This window comes from Xenopus tropicalis, chromosome 3 (genome assembly GCF_000004195.4).
Source record: "Xenopus tropicalis strain Nigerian chromosome 3, UCB_Xtro_10.0, whole genome shotgun sequence".
Lineage (NCBI taxonomy): Eukaryota > Metazoa > Chordata > Amphibia > Anura > Pipidae > Xenopus > Xenopus tropicalis.
The window spans coordinates 65,910,371-65,934,837 of record NC_030679.2 but is presented as its reverse complement, the minus strand read 5'-3'; the positions used below and the strand labels follow the sequence as shown (position 1 = coordinate 65,934,837).

Sequence of the window (24,467 nt, the reverse complement as noted above, 5' to 3'; positions counted from 1 at the left end):
CTGGGCAAACTTAGTGCCTTTTAATACATAACCCCAAAAGACATAAGTGCAAAGTGTTCTAGTTAGACCAATGTAGTTAGTGGAGTACTTTAGGGGTTTGTTCTTCGTCCTTTTTTTCCCCACATGTTCATTAATAACACTGTAATTGGAATTCTATGTACAGTACTATCCCTGTTTTTGCTAATGATACTAAATTGTGCACAACTGTAAGTTTGATGCAGGATCTTTATTTTGCAAAAGAGAATTCTGACTTAAATAGTACGAGAGCACTAAGGGGCAGTAGGGAAAAGCCTGCAGGCTTCAGCCCGCCCTTCCCTTATAAACAGCACTGGTGAATGAAGGCAGCACTGTAATCAAGGTGCAAATGCAAGCAGCATCGAGTTATTATTATTAGCATTTATTTATAAAGCGCCAACATATTCCGTAGCGCTGTACAATAAGTGGGTTTCATACATTGGACATACAGAGTAACAAATAAAGCAATTAGTAACTGATACAAGAGGTGAGGAGAACCCTGCCCAAAAGAGCGGGTTTTAAAACTGTGCACCCAGAGGTCACCTCCCCTCAGCCACCCCGCTCCCCAGGATTGCATGCAAGCGCAATAGCGCAACCTTTTATCTTACACATCGAGCAGACCCCAGTGTTCCGAACGTGAGCAAAGTCCAGGCATGCTACCCCTTCATTTGTGCCACTCTAGGCCTGGGCCCTTATGGCCTTGCCACAAATCCGGCCATGGAGGCAGGTTTCTGTGCTTTCATGTTTTATGCATATAGTAGTAATTAAGCATGCAAAGAATACTGAATAATAGGGAAGATATTACTAATGCCATAAAGTAAAAATCTTTTTTCCCTGAATATTTATAGATTTGTGTTACATAATTTGATCCATCTATAAAGTGGAAAAATGAAAAAGGTTTTGTAATAAAAAAAATCAATAAACAATTTGAAAATGCATTATAAAATAATCTAAGACTTAGATAATTGCAATTTGATAACAATATCAGAAACAATCAAAGATAATTGATCTGCCAAATAAAATTCATTTGATGTTGCTGTTTGAGATTAACTGATGTTTAAGTTTAAAAAAAACATATTTTGTCATGTTAAAACTATTTGAAGAATAATTAATATCCATTCACATAAAAAGACCTGGCAGGCATAGATACACTTGAGAATTAATTTACAAAGAAGTGCACTAAGGAGCAAAAAAAAAAGTGTGCGGAGACCTTCAGCAATTCATCTAGTGTGGAAGGCAGAGTGCAAGTAAACCCAATGTTTGCATTGGCATCTTGTCTTCTGTGTTGTGAATAATCCTTTCAATGGTTATTTATAGTGATGGGCGAAATGTTTCGGCAGGCATGGATTCGCGGCGAATTTCCGTGTTTCGCCATTGGCGGATTGTTTCGCGAAATGGATGAAAAAATTTGCAGCGGAAAAATTCGCCGTGCGTCCAAAAATTGTCACGGGTGACGAAATAATAGCTGCGCGACAAAATAATAGCGGCGGGCGATGAAACAATAGCGGCGGGCGACGAAACAATAGCCGCGGCCGACGAAACAATAGCCGTGCGACGAAATAATAGCCGTGCGACAAAATAATAGCTGTGGGCGACAAAATAATAGCCGTGCGACGAAACAATAGCCGCGGGCGACAAAATAATAGCCGTGCGACAAAATAATAGCCGCGGGCGACAAAATAATAGCTGCGGGCGACATTTTTTTTTTGACACGCGACATTTTCGCCGTTTCGCGAATCTTTTGAAATATTCGCAAATTTTTCGGCGAAACGGGACAGATTCGCTCATCACTAATTATTTAAAGTTTTTTGGGGTTTTTTGTATCTGTATCTTAGATATGAACATGTAACTGCACTGCTAAGCAAAGTGAGCTGTCAAGTGATGGCAGTCTATAAACAGCAAAAAAAAAAAAAGCACTTTCCTGCACCCATCACCAATAAGTGGGAGGTTAGACCTTGGGTAATAACATTATCCTTTATCATGGCAAGTGTGTTCTGCTATTCTATGAAACACTAATGGTTTACAGCAAATATTATATAAAACCTTTTTGTGGCCTTTGCTTTATTTGGAATATGGAACAAACTTATTAAAAGATTGTATACAGTGGTTTTCGAAAGTTTGTGAACCCTTTAAAATTTTCTATATTTTTATAAAAAAAAAACAAAAGGAATTCTGGGAGTGAATTCCAAACTCTTAAAAAAATCCCATTTACATGGGTTTATCCTATAGGCTAAAGCTCACCCACTGGGTTTAAAGCAGGAGCCAGGACAATAGCTGATCAGATTCCCAACTACAGACCGGTTTCGCCCTTCTTGGGGGTTCATCAGTGTACACTACACTGATGAGCCCGGAGGAGCCAGGACAATAGCTGATCAGATTCCCAACTACAGACCGGTTTCGCCCTTCTTGGGGGTTCATCAGTGTACACTACACTGATGAGCCCCCAAGAAGGGCGAAACCGGTCTGTAGTTGGGAATCTGATCAGCTATTGTCCTGGCTCCTGCTTTAAACCCAGTGGGTGAGCTGTAGCCTATAGGATAAACCCATGTAAATGGGATTTTTTTTAAGAGTTTGGAATTCACTCCCAGAATTCCTTTTGTTTGCTTTTGTCTGTATGAGGCAGTCTCCTCAACCTAATTTATTTGTCTATATTTTTATGTGAGTGCAGTGAATCTGTGGCTACCGCATGACTTTTTTTACCTGGTGCAACTTTTTTTTCTGCGACTTATTTGATGCAACTGTTTTTCCGCGCCCGCAATAATTCTTATGCAACTACAACTTTTTCCTCACTTGCTGAACTTTTGTTGTGGTAAATTTTCGCGATTATCAAAGAAATTGCCAATTCCGAAATGTGGAATTTCGCAGCGAATACATGCCTGCTGAAAAATTTTGCTCATGACTATATGAACGTGAATTAAAATATCATCTGGTTTTCAAACAAGTGAGCACTATGGGGTGCATAATTTTTCCCATTAGCACTCTCGAACTTGTGCTCCTGAGGTTAAGAAAATTATCCCTTATGTCTTTATAAAAAAAACCAGGCCTAATAAAAATGCTTTAAAATGCTCACTGACCTTATAGCAATAACTTGGCTTGGTAAAGGGCCCAGGGTGGCCGTAAACAGTGCCTGAATGGATGTATACTTTTTGAGCCATATCAATGTGAACAACAATTGCATTGGCAAGTTCAGGGCAATTATATTAAAAGTCTATGTAGGGGCAGTTGCTCATCGTTTTCTATATGGTTTACAAAACCTTGCAAAAATTACCTGCAGTTTTATTTGCAGGTATTCAAGACTATTGCTGTGTTTTAAAGTTTACTCCTGTTATATAGTGCAGCTAAGTGCTATACTCAGCTCTCCGTTATGGTGGCAGCCTTAAACGGACAGTATACACTAGTAATGAGCAAATCTGTCCCATTTCGCTTCCCTGAAAAATTAGCAAAACTGCTGAAAAACTGAGAAAAAAAATCACAAAATGAGGCTACCGTGTGACTGTTTTTTGAGATGTGAGCCTTTTTTTTACAGGATGGAAACTTTTTTGATGCTACCATTACTTTTTCTACCTCTGCAAATTTTTTGTCATGGCAAATCTTCGCAGAAGTTTTGTGAAAAAATTTGCAAATGGCCAAATGTGGAATCTGCAGCAAATCCATCCTACAGTCTGCCTATTGTTTAATTTTATAAATATTTTCCTATATTTTCAAACACTAATTTGAAAGTTGGTCTATTTTTAAAGTATGTACCCCCCTCCCTTTATATTGTTCAGAGCTCTCGATCTTCCTTTAAACAAATAAACCCCTCCCTTCTCTAAGCAGCAGCCTTTGAGCAACTCATTATCAGGGGCTTTTCAGTAGACCAGTAATTCATTTAACAGCTCCTTTGAAGTGCAGCAGGATCAGGAAGTGCTGATATTCTTGTTTAGTGCCTGGAATTACAGTAGCCATAAATATACAATAGGTTAGGCAAAGGGCATGTTCAGCACAAGCCCTAATTTATTACACTCATGTTTAAAAAGGATGGATATTGTCTCTTTAAGTGTTACTGTGCAGTAGAGCAACATCACACAGTTTCTGCTGAGCTCAGTCATCTGTACTATATGAATAAATACATGTTGTGCATGACGCACACATCAGTTAAGTGAATGGGATATAAAGCTTTGTGTTTATCACCTTACTCACTTTGCTTCATAATGAAGCCCAACAGCAATTTTCAGTAGAAAGTGTGACTTTAAAATGCAATGCTAGCCTTACACAGTGTAGTTTAGTTAAACTCCATTATCAGTTTATTATTTGCAGCTATAAGAGCTAACAATGTAACAAAGCGAGACAGATGGCTACAAATGGTCAATAAGAGCTTACAATTAAGTATTATTGTCAATTTCAAGTAGATTGTCTCCAATACATATATAGTAGTAGAAATTTCAGTTTCAGGCAAATAATATCCTTTTATTATAAAATATCATTTAGAAAACATGCAGAAACAATTGACATCTTTTGTTATCTAGTCAGCAATAAGCAGTGATGGCAACTGCCTAAGGCACATCCACACACACACACACTTAAACTGAATTTATCTTTAATCCTCATTCTTTTTTTATAATGTAAAATTGGAATGCAGTACTTAGCATTGGACAAAATTGCTATGAAATGTGAACAAAAGGCAGCAATGATAGTACAATGGCGAGCTGCTATCATCATCTTGATGCTTTAATGATTATACAAACATAGTTGGATTAGAATGTAGTTATATGAGTTTCTTGCTCATAAATCATTTATTCTTGACATTTTGAAATGAGAAATACTTGGAACTTCTGCCAACCGTGTACAATGTGAAAGAGGTCTGCTATTATAGAGCAGACATTGATTGCCCAGAAGATGAACAGTAACCTCTGATATGATCTGACATTGAAATCCAGATTCTCTGTTAAGGATAACAGAACATTGTTGGATAAATTCCCCCTTGCACAGAAATCAACAGAAAATGTTCCCATTATTACAGATACAAGGAAGTTCTGTTTTAATAAATACAGTAATAGGATATCAAAGCTGCCATGTCCAGACAGCCTTCAAATGTCACAATAATCTTACTTCAATATTATGCCTTCAGACCTGATGTAAATGTCTCCTCTTGCTAACTAAGCAGAGCACTAATGGAAACTAAAAATAAAATGAGTCATAACGGAACATTTTTAACAATGTCCCTATTTAATATTGTGGTGACCCTGCCACCATAAACTACAAATTAATATATTACAGTATATTTATTAGTGTGTGGGGTATGTCAAAGCTATATGAAATGTTAGAAAAAAATTCATACAAAAACGCAAATAATAATAAATATCTAACAAATCATTATACTGGAGTTTCTTAGACACAACACAGAAAATGTCCCTATTAGTTTAGATTGTCTAAAATTGTTGCTTCTGAAACCACGCTCAAAATTAATGATCTATTTAGAAGCACAATGAGAAAAAAATTCCAAGTGGACTGATGCAAAACAATATGGACAAACATGTACAATTTATATGCACCAAAACATACAAATATGATAAGGATGCAAATCTTTCCTCTTACATACAGTACATATAACTGCACATAAAACAGTTGAAGAACTAATTCAATTTATCTACCAATTAATTAATTAAATTAATTAATAATAACCAATTAATAATTAAATCTATGGGAAAATATCAAACTTTCTTCTTAAACGCAGGAACATTTTTGAAGTGCATTAAAGGCAAAACAATGTCTTGAGAGATAAATTCAGTTTTCCTCTTACCAAAATACTTAAGATCTACTTCCCTTTGATTTCTACGACATCTTGACAAATGTTAATACATTTTGTTTGTACACAAACTGTCACTGTTGCAATTGTGCAATTGTCACAGTCCAGAAGTTTTATTACATAAACAGCGCACTGATCCAAATTTGCCTTTGGTACTGTAATATGTTTTTTTGTTATCTATTTGTAAGTGAAGGCTATGAATTAAAAAAAAAAAAAAAAAAAAAAAGATTCACTTGGAAACATCCCTAGAACTTCTTGGCCCTACACACTAAGGAATACTGGAAGCTGAGTTTCTTCTCCCTTTCCTTAAAGAGAGGCGCAACTACCTGACTTTCTAAGCCCTCCTTAGTTCATGGTTTCTTAACCTTTCTTTCTCATCTGGGAATTAGCTCCCCAAGCCATGAATTGTCTATGCATCCCAATTAAATAACTATTAATAACCAACTTTCTACTTTTTGGTGCACTCTAAACAACATGAGAACTCCTTGTAGTTTACTATACGCATTATAGGATCTGTATTAATGAACATAACTCTTTAAATTGTTAGTGTAAAGAACCATAGTATATTACATATATCCAGCCTGTTTATTATGACACATGGATCTGCTTTGTTAGATATGTTAATATGTAGAAAAAATGATTAACACTCAGTCAAGTGCTTTGTTACAGTGCTAAAAACTCAGACTGTCGGAAAACCTTATGATGTCCTAGTTCAATTCTTAGTACTTAATTGTGCCTACTGGTTGCCTTTTGTAGAGCAACATTTCTGTGTCTTTCTGCTTTTCTCCCAAGATATTCAGTCTGAAAGGTTACATAGCAGATAAGCTCTGTAGAATACAGTGGGTTTAGATTGGTTTAGAGTAAAATCCATTGTGTTCTACATAGCTTATCTGTTATCTGCTATTTAACCTTTCAGACTGAATACCTATTTAACCTATGACATTGAATCCTATTTCAGCTAGAATGGCTGAACCCATGGGCTATACCAAACCTTTTAAATAAACTATAGTAGTATTTCTGAAGCAAACAAACCAGTTTTACCATTGCAGGGCAATACTAAACTATATCTGAATTGTGTTAAAACACTTTCATTTTTTGTTTTTACTGTTCCTGTATAGATAATACAACAAATGAGCGATACACAAAGAACACAAAAACATACTTATACATTATTTTACACAGATTAAACAATAACACGGACTGCAATCTTATAGACTGTCTTTATTTTCCTTTTGTGCTCTGTCCAAGAATGATTCTACGATCAAAGATTGGGAGACCAGGACAAAGTAAAATTGTTTTGCATCTATTCACACTTTGTGTGTGTGTGATAAAACTTGACAGTTTTTCTGTGTTCAGGTCAGCCACTCTCTTTACTGTTTACAGCTCATTATTTACATCAGATCTTACTTAAGCGGGTCAAATGGGGTAATGTAATAAAAAGTCTTAAAGGAGAAATAAAGGTACAGTCACAGGGGGCTGCCAAATGTTAAGTACCCCCTAGTGACTGTAATCACTTACAGGATAACCTGGGCTGGTGCCTCTATCAGCAGAAAACTGCACCGTCTAAGGGTACCTGCACACAAATAGTTACATACATAGTTACATAGGGTTGAAAAAAGAAGTTCAACCCTTCCAATTGAACCCAACACACACAGAAACCTATACTGACTTATCTATACACTCACATACAGAAACTATATATACCAAGATCAATACTAACTGTAGATGTTAGTATCACAATAGCCTTGGATACTATGCTTGTTCAAGAACTCATCCAAGCCCCTCTTAAAGGTATTAACAGAATCTCCCATCACAACATCACTCAGAAGAGCATTCCACAACTTAAAAACATCCCCTATCTGCCTATAACCCCCTCTAATGTACTTGGAAAGAGTACCCATGTCCCCTCTCCCACTTCCAGAGGAAACAACCCCAATCTTGACATTCTATCCTCATAGTTTAAATATTCCATCCCCTTTTCCAGTTAAATGATCTTCTTCCTCCTGTCTTCTTTCTTCACAATCCTAGGGCTGCCACATGCACAGCAAAAAAGCCATTTTTTAAAAAATCCGGTTTCTCACTCTACTGTGCATGTATTGCGAAGACAGAAGAAGGAAGAAGATCACTTGCTCATAGGTACCCTGGGTGGGGTATTAGTTATGAGTTACTAGACAAGTAGCAAACCTAAATCCCAATTTGTAATCACACCTTTTATATCACAGATAAACTATGTTTCTTAAGCTAAAGAGGGCAAACAGGTAAAAGAAAGATACTCTGTGTTTAGTTCTTATGAGGTAACAAATTAGATTACCAATACACAGATAAATCTTCTGCATAATGGACAGTCACAATAAAAGGGTAAAGGTAGGATAATCTTAAACTGGAAATCTAATTATCTTAATTATTTACCTTTTATCAATCCCTGTTTATTACAGCAGAATTGTTATGACAGAAGTGGCAGAAACTATTGCCTGTGGTTATTAGCTACCTCTAATTCTAATCAATTTAAATATTATGGCAAAATCCTAGCACTGACAAAATATTCTTTAATTTCAGCTGTAAAACAATTCTTGTGCATATTATAGGCACATAATGCTCAACTAGTATACACTTAAGTATATACTGTGTCTCTAGCCTCCCTTCACTAGCTGAATATTATGTGTATGCATATTCAATTATATCAATCTAATGGACGGAAAGGCTAAAACCCATTTAAGTTTTAGTCTCAAAGGAAAAGTAAAAGAGAATATGAGGTAGAAAGTGTCTGATTAAAGATATATATATATATATTGTATTTTAAACCCATTTCTTTTTCCATTACATACTATGACTTCATGACCCTCTTTACCACCTGCTGGGAAGTGAGACACATGTGACTACTGCTTCTTGATGTGACACTATAATACTAAGTCATCTCCAGCAAAAGGATATTGTCTTACATTTTTTTTTTTCATTTCATTTCTGAAAATCTTTCTTCCATACAGTTGTGAATCATATTGTTTTGGATACTCTTACTTTAGTCATACTTATATGTTTTTTAAGACTGAAACCTATTTTAAGTAATATCTGCATTCCTCCAGAAAATATTTATGTATCTAATGCTTAAAATTTGAAAGACTTATACTTACTTGCATTCAGCAGATCTGTTAAACACACAATTTAGATGTCGCCAGAACAGAAAAGTACACTGCTAAAAATAAGTTAAATAGGGAATAGATGCCAAATTGAGCTACAAAATCTGCAAAAACATATGTGACATTGTCATTGCTATTATAAGTCAAGATAATGAGAGAAAACATTATACTAAATGCTGTTCTTGTTGTAGTAACTAAGCAATGAGTAATAATCAGTATTCACTCTTTGTGTGTGCAAGTCTACACAAGTCCTCATATGCAAAATACATTGTTGTTCAAAACATACCTAAATTTCACATTGCTAAATGAGATAGTTATTACAATGCAATTATCTATGTGTGTATCCTAAGATGAATGGTTTTTTCACTTGTTTTGCCCACTTGGGAAGGGCACACATTGAGAGTTTTGTTTTTTTTGTTTTTTTTGTTTTTTTTAGTATTTGAGCACAAGCAACAAGGCTAGAGTCAACTTGGTAAGAGGGGGTGCCATCTGTATAAAGGATTATTGCATTCCAAATAACTGTTTTACTGGAGATGTGGTATAAAGTGAAAAATGCATGGTAGAACCTTGAATAAAGGAGAATAAAGCAAGGAAGCACAGCATTCCAAATGCCAGTAGAGAATAAAATATTTCGGAGGGGGGGGGGGTGATCAGCTGTGTCAGATGCTACAGATGAATCCAAAAAGATGAGTAACCCCCTTTGTGGCTCAATTAATGTGTTTGGGCCTCCTTAAACAGTACTGTATTTTACCATTCACCAACAAATCTCACCCTCACCCAAATCCCACCAGGCTTGGCCACAGCTTTAATCCCTCCTAGGAGGGCCAGCTTCATAGTTTTGAAACAACTTCTGTAAACCCTTTCTAAACAGGGGTCACCTCCACTTTTCTCCCCTACTTCTCTTCTATGTGCAATCAAAGTCACTCTCTAACTTTTGATGAGGATGTAGAAAAGAAATAAGGTCTACTGGAAATAATATGACTAAAATTATCATCTACAACCTAATTTTAATGTTACCTACAAATATTGGTTTATTTTTTTGTTTGCCTGTTATGCCCACCTTATTTTCCTTTAATAACTTTTAGGGTATCTTTGGGCATAAAGTCAATTTTTATAATTCCAGTCACAGGTAAATGAAAACATTTTCCTAATTTCACAGGAAATTGACTTTGACTATGAAATAAGACTTTTTTTTTTCTTGAATTCAATGCTTTTGCCACCATTCATATTTATTTGTGTGTTCTTTATAATTACTTCTGTTCTCTATATTCCATTACAATCTGGCTGTGCTTTGGAATGAATCCCTGCAAATATAACACAGCCCCAGAGTTTTTGGAGAACAATCTAATTGCAATTTTTTCTTTTCCCACCCACCAATTTATTTTATAAAACAAAACATTTTGTGTATTTATAATAACCACTTGCATTAATGATAATATATATTAAAAAGCTCAGTCTAATTTTTCATCTCAAATCAACCCAGATTACATAAAAGGCAAATGCTAAGCAATCATGTAAAACGTAAATCATTTTGACCTTAAAATAAATAAACAATTAAAAATACATAATTCCTACATGCGCTCAAGCATGCAACAATTTTATGTAACTGCTGGCAGATAGCCGAGTCTATATTTGAATGGAAATATCACTGAAACACATGCCGCTGGTCTTGTGGGAAATATGATATTAGGTCTAACAACACATACTGTATATAGTGTGTTTAATTAAAGCATAAAAAAGGAATTTGGTATTATGTATATTATTTTCTAGTACCTCTTCTAAGAAAAGGCAGACATTCATGCTGCAAGTCAGGTCACTAACAACGTAGATGCTGCATGGTTATAGCTAGTCATCAAGTTGATCCCAACCTTTTATAAATCATGTTCTATCATTCTCATGATCAAGTAAATAGTTGCCATGGTGCAGGACATGTTTTTCTCATGCTTGGGTCAATATGGTGTTGTCAGCCATGTAGCGTCCTCCATTATTATGTCCTCTACCACTTACATTGTCTTTTAAGACAGCAAATACCTTCAACCCTGAAAAACTTGCAGGCGCATTGGAACCTTAAATATTCTGCACATTGTAGGGAGGTGCTAATATGAATGTGGTGCCACCTAATGAGCATGTGCCATTCGGGACTGCAGACCTTTTCTGTACCCGTCCTGTAAAGATTGCAGCTTTATCAGGTATTCTATCAGTGATAATACTTGACAGATTATTAATAATTCTGCTTACTTGAATATTGCTTTGACATGCTTTTTCCGAAGTTTTTCAAGCCCACAAGCTTTATTACAAGCTTGCTGACAGCAGGTGTCTCTAAGCATTCCTTGATTCCAATGTGAGATCTAACTAGTCTGTGATGGGATTATTACAGCATGAAAAATCCTTACCCTAACGAATCTATCAAACATAAATGGCTACAAGGCAAACGTTTATGTTGATGTGCAATGGTAGCTATGGTTTTTATAGTGTTTAATTATTTCCCCTTTGATCATGTGTCAAGGAGTTAGGCATGTTATTTTCCTTGCCTTGTATGCAAAATCCCCTTGGTAAGAGGCATTACTGCCTAATGCCAGTCTCATTTAAGCTTAGTGCATGCTTCCTAATGTCCTGTTTTTTAGAAATTTGACTGATCCTTCAAAGTGTATAATTGTTCAAAATGTACTGTAAATTTGACATAAATTATATTTGAATATTTGATTCTTATTTCCACCATGTTTCCTTCTTGTCACAGATTTCCCTTATCATAGACTTCTATATATGATAGACTTCAGCTTTACATTCTACATTTCAAATGTTCATTTTACTGTGCATTTCAAAATATTGTTGTGTAAGTACTTTTTCTTAGTTGATATGTATCACCCTGTTTCAAAAGAAAACTTAATTGGATTGGAATTTATATTTAATGTATCCTGTATTATGACCACTGAATCATGCAATATTGGTTCCATGGCTTTAACAAAGTGTGCAAGCTTTGTTTTCTATGTTGTTGTGTTTCTCAGGGTATCTCTCTCTCTCTTTTTTTCCTACTCTTTTGTATCCTTTGGACCTTTATCCTGTCCAAAACATATTGAGCAGTGTATAGTGCTTTGATAAAGTATTCCCTATGTCCCAAATTAGGTAATGTGAAAAATATGGTAGTTAAAGGTTCCCAGCTGACTCTGTTATCTTGACATGGACTCTCTTTAAGGTAGAAAATACTAATATAAAGCCTTTTTTGTCCATGTCATTTATTAGCCTGTGGGCTTTTACTGTGATTAAAAATTGGTATACATTGTTGATCAGTGGGACTTAAAGAATTTCAGTAGCTGAAGGGCCAGTTTAATTAACCCCCAAGGATTCTTCTGTGTTATCACCTTCTGCGGTATGGATTCCATTAATAGTTTGCCTGCAGGCCTTTACCAATATTAATGTCTTATGAGGTGAGCAATCCCAGAGAGACTGCCCAACTAGCATTCATTGGTAATAGTAGCATGATTTGCCGGAATTAAACATGGTTGGTTAACTTAGGACAAAGATTTCTTTCTAAATACTGTGGCTCACATATACTGATAGGGGACAAAAGTACAAAAAGATGAACCATATTATTTTTTTTTCCATAGGGCAATATGGGTCTCAAACTATGCAGGCCTCAAACTTGTTCCTATTTGTTGTTTTTGGAAAATTTTACAGATGTTTGAGATGTCTCTGTATACAGTATTTGTTCCTTTTTATTTATTGTGTAAACATTACTTTTTCAGTTCAATGTGATTCATATGCTGCTAAGTGCCAGAAAGTGTAGAAGGAGTCCCATTTGACACTCTCTGTACCTATGCCTCTATTGTACATACACCAGTGACTGATTTGTGTAAACTACCCTCAGGCCTATGAATACCTATAGGTGTGCAGTACATACAGAAAAGTAGAAATATGTATGCATGTATAAAAATGTGGATCTTTTCTACAAAATACATGTACAGTATGGTATGTTCTAATGCAGGGGTTTGGAGCAACATTTGGTGCCATGCCTTGCTGTCCTTGCATAAGCAGAACATAAGCTCCTTCATTCTGTATGACAGACCATGACTTTACTGGAATGGGAATAAATAAACATTGTAAACAAATTATTCAACTGATGTGAATGACTATTCACAGGTAAAACATTTTTCCTTGACATTTCCCATTCCTGTTATAAGAGTAAAATGGTATGCTTCTTTTCCATTAAAACTCTTAATATGGATTGCAGAATGCAATTATGATCCTTTTACCTATATTTTCTATGTCATACATCTCAAATTCCTTATAATTATAAACAGGAAGCTTTTTCCTTCTTCACAAAACCAGAACATAAATTGCAGTATTTGCCAGTTCGGTTAACCATAATGTAAAGTATCCACTAATCATAAATATAAGTTCAATTCTTGGCTTCTTTCAAGTTTAAGGCACTATTTCAAATGCACATCAGTGTTCTTGTTTTAATTTTCTTTTCTGCAGCCCTACCTTCTGTTTCTCCATGTCCTCTGAGGCATTTACAACAACAGCCATGATATAGCACACATACCATTAAGAGAGCTCATTTCAATTTTAATGAGCACAAGCTGTGTCAGGTTGTGCGCCCAATTAAAGTATTTGCCACTGGGTATCTATTTCTCAACATTGCTAAACACTTTACACTGTTTGCTTCTAGACTTACTTTGGTAACTGTTATATGCAAGCCAGCAGCGTGAAAACACACAATGATGTTTACACACAAAAACGATTTGCTATTTGGTCTCTGCATGTCTTTTATACACAGGTTTCACTCACAATAAGCCCACTATAATTTTTATACAAATATTTGTTTAGAATTTTGATCATATAACAGGTTGAATTGCATCATCAAAAACATGAACCCAGGGTCAGTTTGTATCTGGATGTATCAATAGAGCTCTTATAGCTGATTCTTGCACTATTATTCTAGAATTTTAAGCTATGAAGCTGAAGCAAAGATTCCCCGCCAAATCATTATTTTTGAAGGCTTCTTAAGTGCATTCATGACTGTAGAGTAAATTTAATAACAGGTGCAAATTCTGCTTCATAGCAGGTAGCATTTACCACTCACCTGTTTAACATTGCTAATGTTATTGGATTGCCATGGGACATGTCTTTACCAAGTATGAATATGAAATACTATATCTTGACTGAAAAATGAAGGAGAAGCCCTTTTTTAATATATTCTGCTAGTTACTGTTGACAACAACTTGCTCCCCGCGTGCTCTGTTAGACAGACCTGCTACTTTTGTCATTCAAGAGCCAAATAATCATCAGTTATGATTCTACAGCTCTTATAGTTTTTCAGCAAAATGGGATAGATTTGCTCATCACTATTCATTTTAGCTAACTTAAATCAGCAAAGCTGCAATGGGAAAGATCATGGTGCTATAGATATTATTTCTAGAATTCATATCAGCGGTTTTGTAGTCTTGTCCCCAAGCCTTATGTCACACTTTTTTGTTTTTATTTTTAATAGCCACTTTCTGAGAAACACTCCACAATCAAAACTCCCTTGCCTGTCAACAGTGGATTTCAATTTAGTTAAATGGCCAATGGCAGATTATTATGCTGTCAGGCCAGCATTGATTGGAAATGATCAACCCTGATTCATTGAGTTGATACTGAATTGAATATTGAATGTTCTACTCAAATATCTCTATCCCACAATTATAATTATGCTCTGAAATTTAAGTATTAATTTCTTGTGTTTGCACATAAAAGAACCATGATATTTAGAATCAACTGGGATACCATCAAAGCTGTGTTCTAATTATGTTGTAGGTACAGTATACATTTAGTTGAGTAAAGCATAAATCAGGTCATCGTCTGAATTTTGTTTAATTCTTCTGAACTTATTTGTGCCTGTCTCTAGTTCACTTTATTTGCATTTAGTTAATTGGATCAGGCTCCTGATAAAGTATGACACTTATTAACGCTTATTCCCATCTCACAGGTCTGATTTGCTGTGAATTAGATATAAAGGAGCCACAGAAAACTATCTACAGTGCATTACTTAGATGAGTATTTGCAATAAAAGTGAGCAGTAAATAAATCAGTCATATCAGTATAGAGACTATGTTAAGCAAAAATCTACAAGAGTAGTTTGTAAGCAATGTTGTAGCCTTGTATCTTAAAGAGTTTTTACTTCAGTAAAAATTACTACACACTACATCATCATTATCAAATCTCTTGACAAAGTTCTTGCAAGGAGCACCAAAGTATCAGGATTAGGCCATGACCTTATGTATTTTTTATGATGGCTTTGCTATTTGAACTTATCTAATAACTTCCCTTTGGGCCTTCAATATATCTTCTCCTCCCCTTGGATTTCTGTGACCCAGAAAAAAAACTTTTCTTGCTAAAATAAGGTAACAGTGGACTTTAATTGTAATACAGCAGCAATTTGTAATGCAAATAGATTTTATGTTAGCCTTAACCTTTTGTTCAACACAATGTGCTTAAAAAGAACAAAAATAAGACTATATACTGGTGTATTGTTTTTATTAATAAAAAAAAAAGGAAGTCACTAGAACAGTGAAGTGTTTATCATTATAAATGATTGATTCTAGGCATGCCTTCCTTTACTACCTTGTTAGATCTTAGTGATTGTTTCTGTAGTCACCCACAGTCCATATAGACCAAATAGCATAAAAGTCACCTGATCTCAGGACCAGGGCTGTGGAGTCAGAGTCGGAGGCAATACCTGGAGTCGGAGTCGGCAAAAAATGAACCGACTCCGACTCCTACTAAATTTAAATGGGAAAAAAAAAAAAAATAAAGCAAGAGAGAATTTATCTACCGACTCCACAGCCCTGCTCAGGACTGGAACTAGGGGTAGGCAGAAGAGGCACCTACCTAGGGCACAACAGTGGGGGGGGGGGTTCAAGGCAGGTACCACTGACTTGGGACCTGGGGTTTTCCGGATAAGGGATCTTTCCATAATTTGGGTCTCCATACCTTAAGTCTGCTAAAAAATCATTTAAATAATGAATAAACTCAATAGGGTTTTGTTTTGCCTCCAATAACAATTGATTCTATCTTAGTTGTGTACAAGGTACAGAGAAAAGTATAAGGTACAGAGAAAAAGGAAATTATTTTGAAAAATTTTAATTATTTGCTTATAATGGAGTCTATGGGAGACACCCATTCTGTAATTCGGAACTTTCTGGATAACAAGTTTCTGGATAATGGATCCCAAACCTGTACAATAATAAGAGAAAAGGTAATGTATAAAAAGGCGTTTTCCCAGGTCCAGTCACCCATAACAACCAATAAGATGTTTGCTTTTAAACAGTTGTTCAATAAATGATTCCTGTTGACTGGTTACCACTGGCATACCTCCCAACTGTCCCAATTTTTGTGGGACAGTCACGATTTTAACAGCTCAAACCGCAGTCCCAAATTCTTATTAATAATCCCTCATTTCCCTTTGATCGCCTGCACTAATCCCCCAAAAAGATACAATGTTTCTCAAACCCTGGGTGAGGTATCCCATACCTTTACCTGGTGATCAGTTGCATATTTTGCTCTGTAAAGGAAGTCTGTAAAATGAACAGTTAATTTAACAAAAGAAAAATAATGATGAAATACATTTATAGGCCCACATTTTTCCTTTCTACATAGTACTTTTATTTAATCTGATCTTCCTTTGTTTTTCTATCAGCCATTTATTTCCTCTGTTTAACTTAAACCTATTTTACATAAAAAGTAATTTATTTTATATTACTTAGGGGACTTTTATTATTATGCACATATACATTTCTACAGTATGACTAGAAACAGTCATCGTAGGTACCTCAGAAAAGGAGACCTTATCCATGGGTTTAAGTGAAGAAGGGCTTCCAGAGACAAAATTATTATTAAAGTGATCAAACTATAACCAGCAAAGAGATTATTAGTTATTATTTTACACTGGCTTCAAATAGATTGTGTTGTTCTTAGTGTAGTTAATATTTGCTCTGATCACATGCAATGACATTTACAGTATTTTTAATCACAAGTATTGAGTATTGATTCCCCTATTAGGCATTAACTCATCCAAACCATCCAAACATTTAGGGGCACATTTACTAAAACTCATTTTTTTCTCACCTTGAAAGTCGTATAAACTTGACATGGTATACATTTGAATTAAACTTGATCATTGTTGTATTTATGAAATGTAACGATAATGCTTAAATTGTTCGTACAAAAATTTAGAGTTTACATTCGAAAATCCTGTATTTTTTGAGTTGAAAGTATTGTTAAAACTCAAAAAATTGAAGTTTAAATGGATGTTCATTTCCATGAATCCTCTTTATTTTTCCCAAACAGGAAGTGCTCCAGCAGCCATTTTAGGAGCATTGGCACTCATTCTTAGAAAACAATAATGTGTTTACGATTCACTTGAATCTTCACTTGACTATTCTATTCCTCTACTATTCTAAGCCTCCATAGGACTCAATGGTACTTGACAGATCAAACCTTACAAAAAAAAGTTAACTAAACAGTAATACATCACAAATTATGGGAGTTTTTTCGAAAAACTCGAATTTTTTGAGTAACAATAACAAAAAAATTGAGTTCTGGTGAAAACCTATTCAGAAATCTCTAAATTATATAGAAGTAAGAAAAAATTCAACTTTATCTCAAAATTCCTTAGTAAATGAGCCCCTTATTGTGTTCTAAAATAATGTTTCATTAAGTGTTTATGGATGTACAGGATTGTGGTCATAATTATCTTATATGTTTTGTCTTCTAAAAACAGGACACTGGGTCACAAAACCAGATATGTAAAAGTTCCCCGGGGGCATATGTGGGTGGAAGGTGACCATCATGGACATAGTTTTGACAGTAATGCTTTTGGACCAGTAAGTATCTTTTTAATATTTCTTAAATCAAATTGTTGATGTAAAAAAAAAAAATAAGCATCTAGTCCAAAGTGCACACCAAGTTTACTTATTGATATACAGTTACACCTCTTAAACTCTAATATGTATATAACTATTGATACCTTCAGCAGCTGCCCTCGCATACAGTAGTATATTATACTATTTGTCTATCCTTTTTGCAAGTACACTCTCAATGGAAGCTTTTATGCTGAGGTGATCACAAGTCACTTCTTGAGCTGCAGGCACTTGTTAGATGGTATATCAGATATATCAGTGCCTTTAGAGCTTCTGGTCTCACTTCCTGGCTGAGCTTTTCAGGAATATTGTACAGTTGATATTTCTTAAAATGTTTAACTGAAACCGTTCCCGAGAGAAAACCTTAGGAAAATTGGTCTGATCCCCCTCAGTGGTGCTGCACCCTGCCCTAACTGTTTGATAAGCAGATCTTATAGCTTTGTTACCCCTGAGTAAAGAGAGTGCACACTTGCTTGATTAAGAAACCTCAGTACCTATTCTTTTAGGAGAAACTTGATAGAAGTAAAGGTATAATATTCTTTATTTTTTTAAGCAAAAATGAATACTGTGTTGTATCTTTATATGAAAATCTATATTAAAAATTAGCTTTAAAGACTTGTTCTATTAGTATATTGTTATTGGCTTAGTGTACAGACTTTCATTTATGGCTCAGGTGAATTGTGTATTTAAACAATTAGTTGCAAATGTATATTTCTTTTTTCTTTAAGAGTATGAGAATTCTCTTAATAAATTATCAATATCTTCAAGCTTAAAGCTCAGCCTTTTGATGCTTTTTTTGTATCTGTTGGCTGACAGAATAGAAAAACAAAATTTGTTTAGATCTTTCACCGTTTCAGTGGCAATGCAGTTATTGTGAAATGTCCAGAAGCAATTTTCCAATTTTAAATCTACAGTTCTCTTGATGCATCACATGGTGTATTCCTTATGGTTTTTCGCTTTGGAGCTGATCTTTTTAATACTTTAAAATATCAGAATGTTTGCTTTATTGCTTTGTAGCAAAGCCTCCAGTTATCATTTTATTTTTATTTGATGCTGATTAGATAGGCTTCTTAGTCTGGCTGTAAAATTAGAAACTGAACCCAAGAATGTGAATAATCACAGCATTGTTCAAATAAGCTACCTTTGTTATTGAGTTACAGTATTTGTCTTTATAGTTCAATGCTTTACATTTTGAAATGTGGACTTATGTAATAAAGTTGCTACAGGAAAACGGTGCAATACAAAAGCATTTCATTTGTGTAAGCAATTTTCTCATTGAGCAAATTTAGGGGCATATTTAGGGGCTGATTTACTAACCCACGAATCCGACCCGAATTGAAAAAGTTCCGACTTGAAAACGAACATTTTGCGACTTTTTCGTATGTTTTGCGATTTTTTCGGTGTCTTTACGAATTTTTCGTTACCAATACGATTTTTGCGTAAAAACGCGAGTTTTTCGTAGCCTTTACGAAAGTTGCGTAAAATCTTGCGCTTTTTCCGTAGCGTTAAAACTTACGCGAAAAGTTGCGCCTTTTTCGTAGCGTTAAAACTTAAAAGGTGCGAAGTTTCGCGTAAGTTTTAACGCTACGAAAAAAGCGCAACTTTTTGCGCAAGTTTTAACGCTATGAAAAATCGCAAGATTTTACGCAACTTTCGTAATGGCTACGAAAAACTCGCGTTTTTACGCAAAAATCGTATTGGTAACGAAAAATTCGTAAAGACGCCGAAAAAATCGCAAAAAATACGAAAAAATCGCAAAATACCGATCTTTACGAAAAAAACGCAATCGGACTGATTTCGACCCGTTCGTGGGTTAGTAAATGTGCCCCTTAGTATAGCGTATAAGCAAACATCACCAGTGATGCCACCCATCGCAGCCACTCGATAATTAGATTTTAACAGTCACCTACAAATTAAAAAACAAAAGCAAAGGTATGATTGGTTACTATAGGCAACATCACTGGTGATGTTGGCTTACACACTACAATAAAAATGCCCTTTAATGCAGTTTTTTGGATGTACAAAAGTATTTAGTGAACCATCAGTCACTGCAAAAAAAAATGCATATTTCATAGTAAGATTGCAAAGACTGAAAACATTCAAAATTTCTTGAGATAATTTACGACTGTAAGCAGCTTTGGTGCCACTAAATAGGACACAGTCAGCTGTCCTCTTCCTGCCTCCTGTTTCAATTTTCACAGTTACATTCATTGATGAGGGGAATTGGAAGAATAGGGTGCACACACCTCATGCTGAATGCCAGGAATGAAACTAATGGGATTTACTGGTAGAAAATTGTGTCCTATTTGTTTGAAATTGTTAGTGCAAATGTGTCATTTTAGGCACATTAGCCACAGTTGCATTAGACACATCTCCCACTGGTGACCACAATTACATTGCAATCATAGGGAGAAAAGCTTCATTGCGGTTAACCAAACACCACAATTGTGATTGAAATTGCATTTAGCCCACTGCACTAGTGGTCAGAAATTACATTTTATATTTAAAAAAAAAAAAATTCTGAGCTTTACACAGGTCTTAAAAATGTGCTGTCTACAAATGCAATTAAAAAAGAATTGATAATACATTGAAGAGTGAACATTTTTGTTTTGATTCATGCAAAAGTTTTTTCCCATTAAATTTAAAATTCCAAATTCTCTGCTTTCTGTACCCTTCCCTTTAGTACCCAGTCAGAGGGGATGAGGAACAGGGGCAGGAACCTATAACTTGCTATCAAATTCAGTAAAATCCCTGTTTTGGAGCAAATTGTGGTGGTATTGCGATGTAGTATAATAACCATGTATGCTCATACTGTATTAAAAAAAAAAATCCACACTTAAAAGTGTAATTACAATATGAAATTGCTCAATTACAAACTTAATTAATAAAGAATATTTAGGCAACTATTGGACTAGTGATATTTTCAGCTGTGATATGAATGATGTAAAAAGGAATATACGTGTCAGTGTGTTTACTCCTGCTAATAACCGGCCTCCCATCTTTCCCCCCTACAGTCTGTCTTAAATACTATTGCCAGAATTCTCCTCCTCTCATCTCCTCTCATCAGGTCCCTTCACTGCTAAAGTCCTTATCATAGCTTCCTATTAAAACAACAATAACTTAAAAACGCCTTCTCTTAACCTTCAAAGCCCTCCATTCCTCTGCGCCTCACAACATTTCTTCTCTTGTGTCTCCGTATGTTCCTGGCCAACTCCTCCACTCCTCACAGAGAAACTATTGCTGTTTCCCGCCTAAACCTTTCAGCCTTACTGCTCCGTACATTTGGAATGCCCTCCCTAAATTCATCTGGAGATAATCCTTCCAAGTCTCTTCAGAACTTAACTCAAAGACTAGTTTTTGGGGCACCAACTTAACCTATAAACAGGGAACTAGCACTAATATTGCAGTGTCATCCACTATAACCTGCAGCAATGATATTTTTTTATTTGTGTCTGTAAGTTACCCTTGCATTTACATTATAAGCTTTGCGGGGAAGGGACCTCCATCCTCTTGTCTCTTTGATGTTTAGCTTATTGCAACTCTAGCATGTATTTATTTGTATTATCATACTTTTTATTCATCTATTATTATTTTATTAAGTCCCTGTTCTACTAATGTGTTATTCTACTGTACAGCACTGTGTACATAAGTAGCGCTTTATAAATAATTATATACTGTATGTATTCATACATACATGCAATAGGTTTTTTCTAACACTCTTTAATACAAGTGTTGGAAAAGCTGTACTAATATCTGCAGTTCAATTAATTTGTATTGTTTTTTAAGCTACAGTTTTGCTTCCCTTCCATTAAAGTAATATATTAATGTTAGTAATAAGTTTGCAGCACTTTTGAGAGCAACTTTTTATTCCCTCGGTTTTCCATGCATTCTCTTAATGTTTTTAAAACCTGCTCTGTTTTTCATGTTTGGAGAAATGAACTGAGGCCTGAAACTCAGGAATTCTACTGTCCAACACTTTAGGGGACAAATGTTTTGCGGTATCAACCATGTTTGTGTGCTTGTCATGTCCATTAAGCAGCCAAAGATACACTCCATAGAATATGCTATATATCATTTCCATTTACAGCTTTTTTTATTTTTATACCACAAATGGTGTTTTTTTTAATCAATAAAATATAAAAAATGCCTAGTTTTATTTACCCTTAAGTCATAATAGTCAGCCTATTTTCTTCTGAAACTTTTTTGCAAATTACTTACATGTACTGTATGGCGGTAGCTCCATGGTTCCCTTTGGTGAATAGGTGCACGTGTGCATGATTCAGAAGATGAGGCAAGAGAGATACAGTGGTGCTTGGTGCTAATATATGGGAGTGCAACGGTGCATGTTTGGAAGCAAGTTTCTTTAATGAATAGTGTCTTTATGTGATGTGTAACAGGTGATGCCATTTTAGCAGGCCTTGCTTTTGCTGTGATTGTACACGAGCCCTATAAAATATTTGCTTACTATATCATATATCCCTTCCAAACTCAGTTTTACTTGTTTAAAGTAAATCTTGTGGTTTCAAACACTTTTTCTAGACTTTCAATGTTAATTGGAAGTTCACAAGGTGAAAACAGTTAAAGGCATGCAGAGCTGTCTCTGGCATCTGTTTTTAACTGCAGCCTTTCTAATAAAGCCTGCAGTTAAATGCTCTGTTTGTGTGAGAATTACAGCATTTATCACATCAACCCACTTTTACACCCCTGTGGAAGGATTGCGATGACCCCAAACACAAGGCCAAAGTTGCAGGAAATCAAAAATTAAAAGGCAAATATCCAATAATAGCCTTGTCATCTATCAAACCTAAATGATCTAGAGTAAATATGCCTTGAAATATGGGTAAAAATCAGTCATAACAGTGTGCAATACTGGTTCTTCACCCAAAAAGAATGTATAGCTGTTTATGATGCAAAGTTGGCTCTACAAAATATTAAAGTATAGGGAAAACAAACTATATTCCCTTAAAAAATGTATATGTAAATAAAAATCATGCCTCATTGTAAGAAGATGAGTATTAGAAGAATATTATTAGTGATATATTTGCTGCGAAATTCCGCATTTCGCCATTGGTGAATTTTTGCTGCGAAACGGGTCATGGTTGCATCAAAAAAGTTGCGGGAAAAAAAAGTTGTGCTCATGTCAAATACATCGCAACCTCAAAAAAGTCACAGTTCCATCAAAAAAGTTGGTAGCTGTTTTGCTAATTTTTCAGGAGTTTCACAAATTCTTGGCGAAATGGTACAGGTTTATCAAAAGGGACGTACAGTATTTATCAAAATGTGAGTTTAAAGGTTAATACATAAAAACTTACCCATGTTCTATTCATTCCTATGGGATTTTTAGAAGCCTATTTATCATTGAATGAAAGTTAGAACTCACCATTTGATAAATACACTTCTAAAAATTCCATAGGTGAGGAAAGGACGAATGTGTGCAATGTTTTTGTGGGGAATGAAATGGAGAGCAGAGTCAAATGTGACTCCTAGACAGCGAGCTTGTGGAACTGGGGTTATATAAATGTTTTCCACGATGTATGGATTTATGTATCTCACTGTATAGATAAATACTGGTATTTGGCCTGTATGTGGTCGGCAGTTCTGTCACTGGTATTCTACGATAGGGCTTTTTTTCAGCAGATTTAAAAGAGCAATGGCTTATGGGGCACTTTGATGCCAATGTGAAATAACACTCACAGTAGGCAAGGAGCAGTTGAAGATACCTTTGCATTAAAGGAACAGTAACACCAAAAAATGAAAGCGTATAAAAGTAACTAAAATATAATGTGCTGCTACCCTGCACTGGTAAAAGTTGTGTGTTTACTTCAGAAAGTCTACTATAATTTATATAATAAGCTGCTGTGTAGCCACGGGGGCAGCCATTCAAGCTGGAAAAAAGGAGAAAAGGCACAGGTTACATAGCAGATAACAGATAAGTTCTGTAGAATACAATAGTGTTTTATCTGTTATCTGCAATGTGCCTGTGCCTTTTCTCCTTTGAATGGCTGCCCCCATGGCTACATAGCAGCTTATTTATATAAATTATAGTAGACTTTCTGAAGTAAACACACAACTTTTACCAGTGCAGGGCAGCAGCACATTATATTTTAGTTACTTTTATACGCTTTCATTTTTTGGTGTTACTGTTCCTTTAAGAAGCATGTTGCAAGCCAGTTGCATGTTTTTCATGCATAACTGGAGCTATTCAATGCCTTGTGTTTCATTGCCCTAATACAGAGTCTAGAATGGCTAAACATTTTTTGTCTGTTCCTAATGATTGCTGGAACATTGTTTAGAACCAGAACACATACACAAAACAACAGAAGGACCGTGAATATGAAAGAATGCATTTTGGAACTACAGTTTGAATATCCTTGTTTCAATCATTTACAGTTTTTATTTCTCCTATAATTTCAAATGAATTGATTTATTTTTTAATGTATATATTTTATTATTTTAGAATTTTTTTTAATTGATGTTATTTGTTTTTCTTTTTAAATAATTCAACTTGTAAGCCATTTGGAAAGACTGTGAATGTTTGCTTTTGACTAAAAATAATCATCTGTTTTACTGTGATGACTGACTAAACTGTTTTAATGGCGAAAAAAAAAAATAATAACAACCAGCGAACCGTAG

The 24,467-nt window shown here is 35.1% G+C and overlaps 1 protein-coding gene across 2 annotated transcripts in view; it reads left to right on the top strand.

The window, feature by feature from the left end:
* Positions 1 to 24,467, top strand: part of immp2l (inner mitochondrial membrane peptidase subunit 2) — a 509,027-nt gene that overhangs the window by 417,512 nt on the left and 67,048 nt on the right. For both annotated transcript variants that reach the window (XM_031898959.1, XM_031898960.1), the window contains exon 5: positions 17,696 to 17,798. In XM_031898959.1, coding sequence (XP_031754819.1) covers positions 17,696 to 17,798 — 103 coding nt within the window. The remainder of the gene's footprint in view (positions 1 to 17,695; positions 17,799 to 24,467) is intronic.